Source organism: Achroia grisella, unplaced genomic scaffold (genome assembly GCF_030625045.1).
Source record: "Achroia grisella isolate CSIRO2021 unplaced genomic scaffold, CSIRO_AGI_Agris_v1 utg1090, whole genome shotgun sequence".
Classification (NCBI taxonomy): domain Eukaryota; kingdom Metazoa; phylum Arthropoda; class Insecta; order Lepidoptera; family Pyralidae; genus Achroia; species Achroia grisella.
In genome coordinates this window covers 715,214-731,296 of record NW_026712574.1, presented here as the reverse complement: position 1 = coordinate 731,296, position 16,083 = coordinate 715,214, and the positions used below count along the sequence as shown (strand labels likewise).

The 16,083-nt window shown below is 34.0% G+C and overlaps 1 protein-coding gene across 2 annotated transcripts in view; it reads left to right on the top strand.

The window, feature by feature from the left end:
• Positions 1-16,083, top strand: part of LOC131848635 (pro-resilin-like) — a 47,610-nt gene that overhangs the window by 25,283 nt on the left and 6,244 nt on the right. For both annotated transcript variants that reach the window (XM_059198559.1, XM_059198566.1), the window contains exons 3-4: positions 6,058-6,192; positions 11,208-11,330. In XM_059198559.1, coding sequence (XP_059054542.1) covers positions 6,058-6,192; positions 11,208-11,330 — 258 coding nt within the window. The remainder of the gene's footprint in view (positions 1-6,057; positions 6,193-11,207; positions 11,331-16,083) is intronic.

The window sequence follows — 16,083 nt, the reverse complement described above, 5'->3', positions numbered from 1 at the left end:
GCTATTGTTTTAAGTTTTCGCCAATTATTTACAATTGATGCACTTTGTAATGATTATCTAAATGTTTGCTCTTGTAAGGATTGCTATCTGATTTTTATCTGGTGAGTTTGCGAGGTAAATTAGTTTGAACTTTCAACACACTTATCTATGCATTTACATCTATCTATAGACCCTGACCAAATCGTAGAATTTATGGTAGGGATGAATCCATTCATGTTGGATGTTTGTTACTCTTTCACGCAAAACTATTGTGCTGATTTTGATGAAACTTTACAGTAATATCACTACATAGTATATAACAAAGTGGCTATCGATGTCTGTCTGTCCCTATGTATGCTTATATCTTTAAAACTACGCAACGGATTTTGAAGCGGTTTTTTTAATAAAGAGGAAGGTTTATATGTATATTACATGCATAATATTGTAGAGAAACACTGATAAATTTAGAGGTTTCTAATGTGATGTTGTAAATAAATACATTTATTAGCGCTTACATTGCAAACGCTGGCTGAACCACGAGATATATCAAAATAATGTACTACAGTATTGTACACCTAAAAAAGGTCAACAAAAAAGTCTGCGATGGTATATGTCTATCTCTTAAGGATAACCCACAATAACCATTTTTTATCCTTTACATTTTATGGGAAAAAATGGCTTATTTACAAAGTGATTTTAAGCATAATTTTTATCCAATTAACTACCTTAAATACATTGTCAATTTAATTTAGATAATTTAATTTAGATAATGGCTATACATTACAGCATGTAATTTAAATAAATATATCTGAAGATATTTGCTACGTTTACATTTAACCGCTGCCACTCGCGCTGCCGGAAATATTGCCGGGCGAAAACTGAGAGAGAGGGCTGAATGTAAAAACACGCTGCCACTCGCGTTTCCAGTCCTTTGACTCGCGCACGAAAAACCGACAATCGAGGGAGCGCCGGGCAGCGCGAGTGGCAGCGGCAATGGCATGGGAAGTGCTTCCACTCGTGTTTACACTCTCGCGCTGCTCACTTCCCTGCCCACTCGGGTTGAGTGTAAATTGGGCAACATTTAAAATGCAGCGACATAGCGGTGTGGCGGTACCGGCCAGGCCGGCGGCGCTAAACAAAACATGTTTGTACTGTCTAATGACAAAAAGCTGTAAACGTTGTTTATAAGGACATTCTGTAGTATGTATATTTAGTATCAGCAATGCACCCGTGCGAGCCGAGGCGGTAACTTATAAATCACAATAACAAATCCTCTAGGTGTTGAGTCCGCCAGGTGCACCTTTATTTGTGTATCTGTGCAGTAAAGTTTTAATATATAAATAAACTACATATAGGCTATAATTTATATTATATAAATTGGTCGAAATATAATGATAAATGTCAGGCGTTATGCAGACGACGTTGCGCGGGTCAGCTAGTCATTTCATAAAGTAATTAGTTTTAAGTTGATAGATATAATATTATCTAAAATAGGTACATGCTTATATATTATTTTAGATATTATTTACAATTTTTGTACTATAAAAAATAAGTTTGTAATAGGTTAATAAATGGTTTCTATAATTTATACAAAAGGATTTATGGATTTCTGATAGTTGAGGCATTTTATTAGATATTTCAATTTAGTTATTTAGTTAGTATGTATCTAAAAATTCGTACATACTATGTCATAAGAAATAGAATATTTTGTATAATCTGATGTCTGAAATTAAGTATTTTTATCATTCGTTAGAATAGAATTATTCATTACCAAACTATATACCTATATATGTATATGTATATAGCGTTAATTGACTTCTAGGTAGTCTTAAATTCCACTATTGCGCTAGAAAAATAACTATAAATATATATTTCTCTTGAAAAATCATATTTTTTTTTCATATCATTGTGTAAAGTTTTTTTATTTTATAATTTATTTAAATTCTTTTTTCCTTTAAAGTTTTAAATTTACACAGAAATTTTATAAGTATTTAGATAGTGATTAAGACGGCGTGGTTAATGTAATTGACTTATATAAAACGAGGCAATAATAGCTTCTAATTTTGAAAAATGACATTTTTCTATTTAATTGACGATATTAAAACTACAGTTGCCTACAAAAGACATCAACGAGAACCGTTCCTGTTAAATCGATTTTATTCAGGAATTGTATTGTACTTTACTAAAGTTGGTATATTCTGAGCTCGCGACTCCGTCCACGTGGAATATAACTTTATTTTTCTAAAATAAATGTAGCCTATGTTACTCCTTATTACATCAGCTACCTGCCAATAAGTCCCGTCAAAATCTGTCCAGACATTTCAGAGATTAGCCGGCACAAACAGACAGACAGACAAAAATGGTAAGAAATATCAATTTCGTGTATGTACCGTATTTGTATGCATGTAGTAAAAAACGGTTATTTCAATATTACAAAGAGGTACTCCAATTTTATTCGTCCAATTACGTGTCGATATATAATATCTCAGGATAATTCACACAGCGCCATCTAGTTCCAAACTAAGCAGAGCTCGTATTTATTAGGCACATTGATTGAAGTAGAAAAAGTATAATCCATCATATTTAAAATAAGTATTGTTGCTAAGTAACAGTTTGTGTGTAACGTGCAACTGCAATCGGAACGAAATAAATTATATTTACAACTGTATACGTAATCCACTGAATATCTCTATCAGGTTATGGGCGGTATAGGTCCAACAGAAATTGTTAGTATTTTAACAGATTTAATTTTGGATATGTTTTTTGCTAGTAGTTCTATTGTTTACTCTTCTGTATATTGTTTTATATTATGTATGTTATTTAAATGTAGAGATGTAGAATGTCTTAAATGTAATGGATTAAGGGACCGTATTAGGCACATTGATTGAAGTAGAAAAAGTATAATCCATCACATTTAAAATAAGTATTGTTGCTAAGTAACAGTTTGTGTGTAACGTGCAACTGCAATCGGAACGAAATAAATTATATTTACTACTATATATGTAATCCACTGAATATCTCTATCAGTATTATAGTATACTCGTATTATAGTAAATGAATAAAATAGAATTAAAAATAAAATCATTTATTCAAATAAACTTAATTTCAGCATCTTTTAATAGTCATAACATTTTTTTTTTATCTACCGCTCATTCATAAAGCTGTCTCATCACAAGAAGAACGAGCAAAAAACTTGTGTGTTGTTCTGAATGAATGAAATAAATATATTTTATTGCACTTGTTACATTAATAAATAAAGATAATTATACAAAAGTGTGAGCAATTAATAAATAAATGAGTAAACGAATAAAATAAATAAACACTGACTAGAGAGTTAAACAGCTAAGCATATCATGTATCACGTCATCATATAAGACAGATATATAACACGATCATTGATAGCTATATTAGTATTGTAAGCAACAAGTCGCAGTGTGGAGCGAGTGGCATCGAACTCCGGCCTTGCACTATTGATGCAGTGCATTGTGATGTGTCGTAATGCATGAGGTACTGTGCGCAGGCGCATGTTACCTTTACACTACACTACTTTACACTTTGATCGTATACACTTCTCCTTCGATCGATCCCCCGATTCAAACGGAGATCGAAATTACGACGGCCTGAGACAAGGTTCGAAGTCCTAGAGGTGCCCTCAGATTAAAGTCGTATCCGTCAGGCGGAAGTTGGCCTTCAGCCGCTCCATAAGTCCTTCCGCGAGTTTGGAGTACCATCTGCACTCGCCCCATATCGCCCGGTGAAGCCGTAAAGGCTAACTACAGCATGTAATAATATGTTATCTGTGCTACAGCCAACAGCACTAAAGTAATCCAAAAAAAACTGTCATACCATAATAACCTTACATACAAAACTATATCTTCCAATGATCGTGAGTTCGATTCCTCATACAGTAAAAATATATTCATAGGAAATATGCTTTCTATTAGCCTGGGTGGTATCTATGTATATTATGTATGTATTTTCAAAAAATATTTATGTTCTTATATTAGTTGTCTAGTATTATGGGTACATAAGTACTGCTTCGTTTGGATTTAGATGGCGCTGTGTGAATTGCACTGAGATAAAATTATTAAAAAACTGAGTTTCAAACTCACTACCACTTTATTCGAGTGTAATTACTAAACCACTGTGCTGAGTAGGCTATTAGGTATCGACTCTATTGTGCGAATATGACACGCGATATATTATAGCGGATACGACTTTTTTGTAGTCGGTACAATTTCCCATAAAGTATTGTATGCAAAATTTGCCTACTCCGTTTTGTATGGCGCGTTCACTCGCCCGTCACATGTAGGGTTAGCACCGAAAGTTAGAATAATAAATTTTATAGGTCACTTATTAGGTTGGCGCTTTTTAGGTACGACAATTGAGTGTATGTTACAAGTATATATTTGGGTATGTTTTGAGTGATGAATGCACTTAGTAAGACATTTGTATGTCTTACTAAGTACATTCATCCTTACACACTTTCATCCGCTTATACACTTCACTGATTGCAATGATCAAGCGATTTAGCACTCAGCCTTAATTTCGATAGTCGCAGGTTCGATTCCATGCATGATGGAAATTTATGTATTCAAGAGTATGATAGTTTGTATTGGTCTGGGTGTTTTATATATAATATATATATAATAAAAAAGTATTTCTATACCAATATCAGTTACCATAATTCAAGCTCTGCTTAACATGGAACTAATTGGTGTTGTGTGAAATGTTCAGGGTTATTATTATTATTATTATGTTTAATATATCTGGAAGACTAAAATAACTAAAGCATATTAGGAGAAAAGTAAACTATGTTACATAAATAAAAAATATTAAAAGACAATTAAAAGTGACAACCCTATTCATACAAGTTTGAATTATAGCGACGGTAACGAGAAAAACCGGGGTCAAACGAATAATGCATACGGTTATAAAAGAATACTTAGTAACTCTACTTATATTTAACTATCTACCACACCGCCATCTTAAACAGGCTGGGGCCCTTGGGCACACAAGAATTCAGAGCCCTTTTGGAAAGTAAAATATAAAGCTCATTAGATTTAAGAAAAAAACATATTAACAAAACACAGAAAAGATTTAACAAAAAACATTTTTAGAATAAATGTGTGAGATAAATTGTCAGTCCTTTGGAGGGCCCCTGAGGACGGGGGTAGAGACGGTATACATCTACCTACCTGGCTTCGCACGGGTCTACAAGTATTATACACAAACCTTCCTCTCGAATCACTCTGTCTATTACTAAAAACTGCATTAAAATCCGTTGCGCAGTTTAAAAGATCTAAGCAAACAGACAACGGACACTTTTTTTCGGACTACTATAACGCTGTTGGCCGCAGCTGGCCTTTAGAGCTTCATCGGACGATAGGGCGCGAGTGTAGATGGCACTCCAAACCAAAGGAAGGACTTATGGAGCGGCTGAATACCAACTCCTGCCTGACAGATTCGACTTTAGTCTGATGGCACCGTAGGGGTACGAACGTGGGCTTAGGCCGTCGTAATTTCGATCACCATTTCAATTTGATCAGAGGAAGTTTAGTCGGAGGAAGGGAATTTAGAATAGAATAGAATAGAATTCTCTTCTATTTTATTGTAAGAGAGTTTATATATACATATTGATTTATATGTACATTGGACGACCTTGGTGGTCTAGCGGTCTAGCACACCGCTTTACGTCCGATGGTCGCAGGTTCGATTCCTCGCACGGCACAAATATTTGTATTCATGAGTATGATTGTTTGTATCGGCCTGGCTGTTTTCTATGTATAATATGTATGTATTTACGGAAAAAATATCTATGTATTTGTATCAGTTGTCTAGTACCTATAACACAAGCTTTAGCTAGCTTAATTTAGGTCTAGATGGCGCTGTGTGAATTGTCCTGAGATTATTATTATTATTATTATCCAAAAATTCTCATCTCCCCTCTTAAGGAGAGGAGATGGCAACATACCCCGGCAGAAGCACAGTCGGCCGGGGTTCAGGGCCCCATATTATTATTATATTTATTTTTCAATATAAAATATTATATATATTGTAAATACTATGTTGTTTCAGAGGTGGCTTTGCTGTCTTGTGGCATCAACCGTGGTTGCTATGGCAACGGGAGCAAACGAATACCTACCCCCCAGCAAGGGGTACAATTATGAACCCCCAAAAGTGCCCTTCCCGACGAATAACAACGGAATATCAGTAAGTCCATTTAAAATGTCAGTTTAATTTCATCTCATGAAGATCACAAGGCGATCTTGTAGGGATAGTTAATTCTAGAAATTATTTTTGATCCAATGACAGTGGATTGCACCGTCTTGCACCTTTTTATTATCTTTAATTATATATGTTATCTGTGATACTAGCAAAGTAATAATTTGACAGCCACGGTGGTCTAGCAGTTGAGCATACCGCTTTACATCCGATGGTTATGGGTTCGATTTCTCACACAATGCAATGTATTTACGAGTATGATTGTTTGTACCGATCTGGGTATTTTTTTTTTTTTAGTAGATAATAGTGGAATTTTACACCCACCTGCGCTAACGGTTTACGCTGGTGGAGCACCAATAGAGGATGATAAGATGAACATGAGGTCAGATCAGTTAGCCCAACGTGACAAATTCACCGGAAATTTATCACGATGGTTTCCAGGGGGAACCGCGTGGAGGTCGATCTGACATGGTACATTGCTAGCAATGAGATCATTAGTCCACATTACTAACAATCCCATTTCCCCCTATTGTCAGATGTTTGTAGCACCTGTAGCACTGCGACCTACATAGATCTATTGTGCTCGCTCTTTTTCAAAGTTCGCTACCTGACATGGTACATTGTTAGTAATGGGATCATCAGTCCACATTACTAACAATCCTCTTCTCTCCGATCTGGGTATTTGCTATATGTATTTACAAAAAAAGTAATTATATCAGTTGTCTAGTACCCATAACACACTACATAGCTCTGCTTATCGTGGAACTAGATGGCGCTGTATTAATTGTCCAGGATTATTTATTATTATTATTATTATTCCGACAGTACAAAAAAACATTAGTCTGTTTTTTTTATCACAGAGATAAATTTGACATTACCAATGTTGCCAGCTTCTTGCTATTCCCTAAATAGGGATGTGGCACAATCGAAAACTGGTATCAATTACCGATTTATATAGATTATACTCAAATGACATGCAAGTGTACATTTAACACGCATTAACACAAAATCAATGAAGTATAAGTATTAATAAATGTAGGTTTGTATCAAAACAAATTTATTTTTATTGACATGTATTTCTCCCAAACAAAGACTAACTTTTTATAATACAAATGACCTTCGTTTGAATTAAACACCCAGACCGATACAAGCAATCATACTCATGAATACAAATGTTTGGACCATACGAGGAATCGAACCCGCAACCATCGGAAATAAAGCGATGTACTTAACCGCTAACCCACCGAGGTATTTTGGTATGGATAGTGAATGTATTACACTATAAGATTTACATAAACATTCCCAATGCAATTAAAAGACTATAACAATTATTTCTCAACAGTAATCTTTAAAACAATAAAAACATTATCAAATAATCTAAAACGTCTCGTCAAACAATTGTTTTACCTTGAATCTGTCTAATGCAATGTTTCTCAAAGTGGGGCCCACGACCCACTGTGGCAGACATGTCGGCCATGGGCGACACCAGACGTCCCATTTCAAACGGGACTATCCCTTTTAATAATTACGAGTTCCGGTGTCCCCAAAATGAACTCTGGGACGCAAAATTGTCCCGTTTTTGAAAACTCTGCGAAAACTTGTGTAGTCGAGCGGGCCGGTTGTGATGTTGATTATTGTTGATAATTAAGGTGAATGAAAAAAAAACGTGCCAAGAGTCAGTCTTACTTAAAAGCTTCACTAGCTATATAAAATTTGTTCATCCGATAATACTTACCTTTTAAACTAACGTTTTCTCAATAAATAGCTTTAAGATTTTTTTAAATTTCCTGCCCATTAAATGACATAAATAAACCAATGTCTGTCTATCAAAACCTGTCAAAGAATAAACGATCACGTCAGGCATGGGCCCACGTTGATTTAATTTTGCTGTCAAGGGGGGCAATTAAGAATATGGACTCTATATTAAAATTATGACTATAAATTTCATTGTATGTTTTGAAAACTTACAATTACACTAGCTATTTTTAACCTTTATTTGCCATGAAATTAGTTCGTGTTAAGACCCGGTTAATAATATAAATAACTTACAATTAAAGTTACAATAGTAATTTCCTAATGATATCGTCCTAAAAACTACATATGTATTTCTAAAAGGCTAAGATATTTATTAGGGGCATGGCACTAAAAAGGTTGGGAACCATTTGTATATTGCCTTCAAAAAAATTACGCGTCAATAAACACAACATTTAGACTTAAATCTTACTTACCCATAACAAAAAAAGTCCCCTCTGGAAAGTTTCCAAAATAATAGAACCTAATTTGAAATCATTATTATTTATATATTATTATTTAACAATTATTACTATGAAGAAAAATGCAAATTATTAATATATGTAATTATAATAATAATGGTATAGGTAATATGGCGAAGTAGGGGTGAAGGGAGTTGTTAATGTTGGGGATTGACAACCCCATTGCTAGCAATGTACCATGTCAGGTTGATCTCCACGCGGTTGTCCCTGGAAACCATCCAATTCCTAGTGAATTTGCCACAATGGGCTAACTGACCCGACCTCATGCTCATATTATTCGTCCACCCCTGGTGCCCCGCCAGCGTAAACCGATAACACATTACATTATCACCCATAAGAAAATATGGCGAAGTAAAAGGCATAAACATCACGTCTCGGTGGTTGATGATGAAGATGATGCTTATAATATACTTATACTGGTAGCAGGTTCGATTTCTTAAAACATACGTTTATTTATAGGTATAATTGATTAAAAATAAATTATATAATGAAATTAAAAATAAAGAAAATAAAAAAGGAAAGTTTTTTATCGTTTTTTTTTTCCAATCTTCACCACCCTAAGGGGTGCGGAAGACCAGTCTCATGATTTGCAATTCTACATATCGCACGTCACAAATAATTGGATATTATCATTAAACCCAAAAATGTTTTTTTCATGATTCTGAAACTAGATTTTTCACTCACTAACTAACAAAACAATGATATTTCTAGTGTAAATAGTTCCAAAGATATGGCAACACATTCTTTATTGCCTGTTCACTTATGTCATTCACGCTCCAGCAAAATTATCGCATTCTTTTTATTTGGTTTTTGTAGTATATGTAGCACTGCGACCTACATAGATCTATTGTGCTCGCCCTTTTTCAGAGTTCGCTACCTAGACCCGTCAGGGACCGCATTACAATATTCATATTATACATTATTTATTTACTCCCTTTGGTATATTTACTTTTCTCTTTGATTTACGCATTTGCCGTTCAACTAACACAGGCACTATACGTATTTTGTCAAATCGTAACTAATTTGCTATTAAATTTGGCGTAAAAACTTGAAATGTACTCATATTATAATGACTTAATATTATGTTACCTGAATATTTAGTCAAATTTACTATATATTCTAAATAAATATTTAATTCTATTTTAATTGTTTTTTTTTGTTCTGTAATTGCTGCAATAAAGAGTATAAATAAAATAAAATAAATAATAAAAGCACTACTCTATACAACGGAACAAACAGACAGACAGATAGACAGACAAAAATTGTAGAAAATGTTATATTGGTGTATGTACTGTATTTATATTTATATGCATGTAGTAAAAAACGGCTGTTTAATATTACAAAAAAACACTACAATTTTATTTATATGTATAGATGTATAGATAAACAATGTTAGTTGTAAGGGCAATAACTAGATGGCGCTATTTCAAGATTACAAAACATCTGATACGAAACTAATTTCCAACGGAGAATTCAAACCATAAACTAAAAATATAACTTCAATTATTATAATGGTCATACACCTTAACATTTCACGGCCAATAATTTCGCAGCAATATTTTAACAGTTAAATTATTTTGACATTTGAATAGTTTGTTAAATAAACGTGCAAGGTTAGAAGTGCATTGTTGGCGGTAATTGCGAGTTTGAAGTTATAAAAACAAACATGGCGGCGATATGGGTGTATGTACATTATATATGTTATTATATAAAGCCGATTAAGGAAGGAAGCGTAATTGTTACATGTGTATGCCAATCATAGTAAATTTATTTAGAATTTAATAGCTTATGTGGGTGTAAAGTGTTATTATATTTTTTTTTCAAGGTACACTTTGTATAAATTTGTATGCGTGGGTATCTATGTCTAATGCGAATAATTTTATGACAAATAAACAAATAAATTTAAATAATGTATATTAAACACGAAAGTTTAAAATTAACTGTGTCTAATGTATTTACAGTCACGCGATGTAATTTGTAAGCTGTGTTTGTATTGTAGACTAAAATAAAGCAGTGAAATTACAGGATATTTTTTTTTTCATAGTCAAGTGTTTGGATCTGTAGCACTGCGACCTACATAGATCTATTGTGCTCGCCCTTTTTCAGAGTTTGTTACCTAGGTCCGTCAAGGATAAGTATTAAAGGATATTCTTAGGGTTAGGGTTTCTTAGGCTTAGGGTTAGGATATTCTTATTTTTAGCGATGGTTTTTATCTCATCAGGATAGAGTGAAAACTTTCGAAAGGAGATATTACGTTTATAATAAGAGATAGAGCAATATAAATTAAATGATAAGAGGCATGACATCTTAATCCTCTGAAATTGAACCCATTAGTGGTATCACGGGTATCGTGATAACGTGATATCCGTAGTGCTACTCATGTATATAAGGCCATTTACCATTAACGTAATAAAAATAGAAATATTCTCTATTCAAATAAACACAATACAAGCACTTCTGAATAGTCATATTTTTTATTCTACCATTCATTCGGAATGCAGACTCATCACAAGAAGAACGAGCAAGAAACTTGTGTGTTGTTCTTTTGAATAAATGTTATATGAAATAAATAACAAGTAAGAGGCCTGCGATATGTTGAATACATATTTCCTATAAAAATAAATTAAATAGGTATATAACATAATAAAGATATAAATAAAGCACAAATAATTAAAATATAATAAAATTAATCTAAATAATCCAATACTAATTTATGTCATTATTTTACAGTATCCAACACCGAGCCCCGGGAGACCGACCCCGAGCAGACCCTACGTACCCCCGGGGCCGACCCCAGGCCCCAGACCGACCCCAGGCCCTACTTACGTACCGCCCGGCCCCACCTCACAACCAGTAAGTACTAGGATATGTAGTTTTTTTTATTAGTGGATTTGGGCTATTGTCAGGTGCTTTAGACCTGTAGCACAGCGATCTACCTAGACCCGTCAGGGATAAGAATTGAAGGATATTCTTAGGAGCGATGGTTTTTATCCCCTCACGGCAGAGTGTATACTTTCCAAAGGAGATATGTTTATGATTGAATGGGCTACAACCATATAGTATTTATAGAGCCGTTTTAAATATTAAGGAAGCAATATTAAGTTGTTAATAAGACAGTAGGGTTATATACCATATAAGTTTGCCACCTATTATCAAATTTATTTGTTTGTTATTGATGTTTCTATCACCAGTCAGACAGTAATACAAATTTATACACAAGTTTTTTTTTATGAAGGTACGAATGTTTATATATTTCTTTTCTAATACATGATCGCAGAACAGAGATTTACTTCTTTTCTCTTCTTTGTTCTGTATGGATGATAATAAATAGGTATATAAAAATGGTGCACTCACATTATTGAAAAGCACTGAAAAAATATTTTTTCTTTCTTTCTTTCTTTCTTTCTTTCTTTCTTTCTTTCTTTCTTTCTTTCTTTCACCCACCTAAGCTAACGAGGCACCAATGGAGGATGATAGAATGAGCATGTCAGATCAGTTAGCCCAAATGACCAATTCACCAGTAATTAATAACTATGGTTTCCAGGCTGACCACGTGGAGGTCGACCTGACATGGTACCAAATATTTATATTAACCATCGAAATCGTTAAATAAATTACTACCATACTTCATTTGATGGCCTCGGTGGGCTAGCGGTTTAAATCACCGCCTTACATCCGACGGTCGCGCGTTCGATTCCTCGCACGGCACAAAAATTTGTACGACTATAATTGTTTGTATCGATCTAGGTGTTTTCTATGTATATTATGTATGTATTTACGAAAAAAATATTATATATTTGTATCAATTATCTAGTACCCATAATATAAGCGATCTAGATGGCGCTGTGTGAATTGTCCTGAGATTATTATTATTTAACTGTTCGAAACTCATGTAATTAAGAGGTAGTCAATAAAACAATTGTTTTAAGATTTAGACATCATCATAATAATGATCGGGATATTTCACTACCGGCGGTCCGCTGTAAGTTTTTTCAGATATATGTACACTTTTCATATCCGGTTGAACATCTAAAGAAAAAGAAAAAAAAACATATTTAGATACTCTCAAAAGACGACCTCGATGGTCTAGCGGTTTAGCATACTGCATAGTTCGGATAGTCGCGGGTTCTATTCCTCGCACAGTACAAACATTTATATTAAAAAGTATGATTGTTTCGGTTCGGCTATTTTCTATGTACATTATATTATGTATTTACAATAGAAACATATTAAATATATGAATGAATGAATATTTGTATCAGTTGTCTAGTATCTATAACAAACTTACATATATCACGGGGAGTGTTCAGAGGAATTGTTCGGATTAATACCAGCGGCTGAGTTTCACCACCGTATCACCCGCCAGAAACTAAAATATCATCCTGATCATCTGGATGAATGGCGGTCCTCCACAGTGCGGTTTTCTAGAAACTTTTTGTCTCGCACAACCACATTGTGGAATCACCTTCCAGCAATGGTATTTCCGAACCGATACGATATTGAAACCTTCAAGAAAAGAGCTTATTCCTTTTTAAAAGGCTGACAACGTACTTGCAATTCCCCTGGTGTTGCGGGTGCTCATGGGCGGCGGTAATCACTTACCATCAGGTGAGCCGCATGCTCGTTTGTCCCGTATTGTACAAAAAAACACTTTGCTTAATTCGAGACTAGATGGCGCTGTGTATATTGTCCTGAGTTTTTCTTATTATTATGTAGGTATTGGCGATTGTACCACTTACCATCAGGCGGGCCGTCAGATTGTTTACCAATTCAGTTACGTAACAATATAGGTTATATGACCAGCCACGTAGTCTAACTATTTGCAACTGCGATGTGTGCATATTTTTAATTTTACATAACATCTCTTTTAATTACAGCCTATGTGTTAATCTAATGTATAAGCTATATTACTGCAAAGTTTCATCAAAATCCATTCAGTAGTTTTTGCGTGAAGGAATAATAAACATCGATCCAAACTCACAAATTTCGCGTTTATAATATTAGTAAGATATCATTACAATTGCTGCGATTTTGTTCTTCCTTGCTTGGTATATAGTTTTCATTCCTATCATTTTCTGTTGTATCTGTATATGTATAAAATAATATAATTATTAAAAATCTATATAAAAAACGTGGTTCATTCCTAGAAAATTCATCACGTTACACTAGCCGGGCCTGACATATTGCTTTTATTATTACTAACTTTTATCCGCACCCGTGTGAACAGTGAAACCGCGGGCTTCACTCGCATTGAATCCATTGAATAAACCTGACATATTGCATTTATTATTTACTATCTTTTACCCGCGGCTTCGTTCGCATTGTATCCAAAAATTATTTGTCTATTTTTTAAAAGTATTCTATGTTCATTTTAATACCTCCAAAAACATGTGTACAAAATTTCATGATGATCGGTTTAGTAGTATTTGCGTGAAAGTACAACATCCCTTCTTTAACATTTTATTTTTAATTTATTTTTTAAATAAAATTTATAATATTATTAAATAATAATATATAGTATAATATATAGTACTTACCTTTACTGCTATCTGAAAATTTAACATAATCAATAAAATACCCACACTTCTAATCAAACACATAGACACTATAATAAAGTTTTTTTTCTTTATTTTTTTTTATACCTTTCTTTCGTTCTCTTGAAGACATTCAGAGAAGCACTATTTAAATATAATTAATTAAATATTAAAGGTATATAGTTACATAAAATCTGTATGGTAACAAAATATATAAATAAAATCATTATGTTTAATTAGTGGTCCCCCTGAGCTCAGGACTTAGAGTCCTGAGCTCAGGGGGGGGGGGTCATGACCCATATGATGCCCCCCTGGATCCGCCGTTGCTCGTGTGTAATAAAATAAAGAAGTTTATATTACCAATTGTGAATGAAGGATCCACTGAAACCAATAATAAACGAAACTTTTAGTTATGCATAACCACGTTGTGGAATCACCTGCCAGCAATGGTATGTCCAAACCGTCACGATATTGAAACTTTCAAGAGCTTATTCCTTCTTAAAAGGCCAGCAACGAACTTGTAATTCCCCTGGTGTTACTCATGGGCGGCGATAATCACTTACCATCAGGTGAGCCGCAAGCTCGCCTGTCCCCTGTGCTATAAAAATACATTTAATAATAATAATAATCACAGAACTATTCACTCAGCGCTAGATCCAAGTTAAGCTAGCTAATGTTATGGGTACTAGAGTACTGATACAAATACATAGATATTTTTTTTCGTAATTACACAACATACATATCTTATATATAGAAAACACCCAGACCGATACAAACATTCATACTCATGAATGTTTGTGTCGTGCGAGGATTCGAACCCGCTACCATCGGAAGTAAGACGGTGTGCTGAACCGCTAGACAACCGACACCGGAAAACATAATAAAAAAGGACTATTTCTAGAGTAACTCGACTATATTAAAATTATCTACTTTTTTATTTTTTTTTTTAATTTCAATTCCAAATTTTTTAATGCACCGCCCACAAAACTCTGTTTGCCCAATGGTTGACTAGGAGAAAATGCCTCACGGTGTTGAGTACGCCATGTGTATGTATTTGTGTATTAAAGTTTTAATAAATAAATAAATAAATTAGTAGATATTTTTTTAAATTAATTTAAATGGTAAGAAATTACCTTCATGATGAAATAATTTTGACTCTATGTATTGATATTTATGACCACTATGGCCATGTTGTCTCTGTCTACCCTGTAAGGAACTTAGCGTGAGGATAGAATATATTTACATTCAATTGGTCTGTTCGTCGTGCATCTTGTTGTCTTACGAGTCAACGAGAATTTATTAAACTTCAGCTTTTGTCGGACTGAAAATAATGAAATATTTAATATTTTAATTGTTATGATTTGTTAATTTTTACTCGCTACCCACTCCGGCATCGCACGGATGTACATGTATTATATATATAAACCTTCCTCTTGAATCACTTTATCTATTAAAAAAACGGTTTCAAAATCCGTTGCGTAGTTTTAAAGATTTAAGCATACATAGGGACAGACAGCGACAGCGACTTTGTTTTATACTATGTAATAATGCTGTTTTCACTATTTGGTAGTTTATTTACATTTGTGGTAATTTTTTTCGGACTACTCTAAACTCTACGTTGGCTGCAGCTGGCCTTTACAGCTTCACCGGACGATAGGAGGCGAGTGCAGATGGCACTCCAAACCAAAAGAAGGACTTATGGAGCGGCTGAAACCAACTCTCGCCTGACGGATACGACTTTAGTTTAAGGGTACTTTAGTTTACCGCTAAGGGTTCGAAGCTCGATTGAATAATATTCCTGGATAATTCACACAGTGCCATCTAGTCCCAAGCTAAACGAGCTTGTGTTATGGGTATCAGACAACTGATATAAATACTCAGATTTGTAAATCCATACATAATATACATAGAAAACACATGGAAACCAATGTGTTTGTTTGTAACATATTCTTGAATACAAATGTTTGAAGAAGTAAAGCGGTGCCCCAAACCGCTAATCCTTAGCAGCCATCGAAAATCTATACATATAAATAAAATTGGAGTGTCTGTTTGTAATATTGAAATAATCGTTT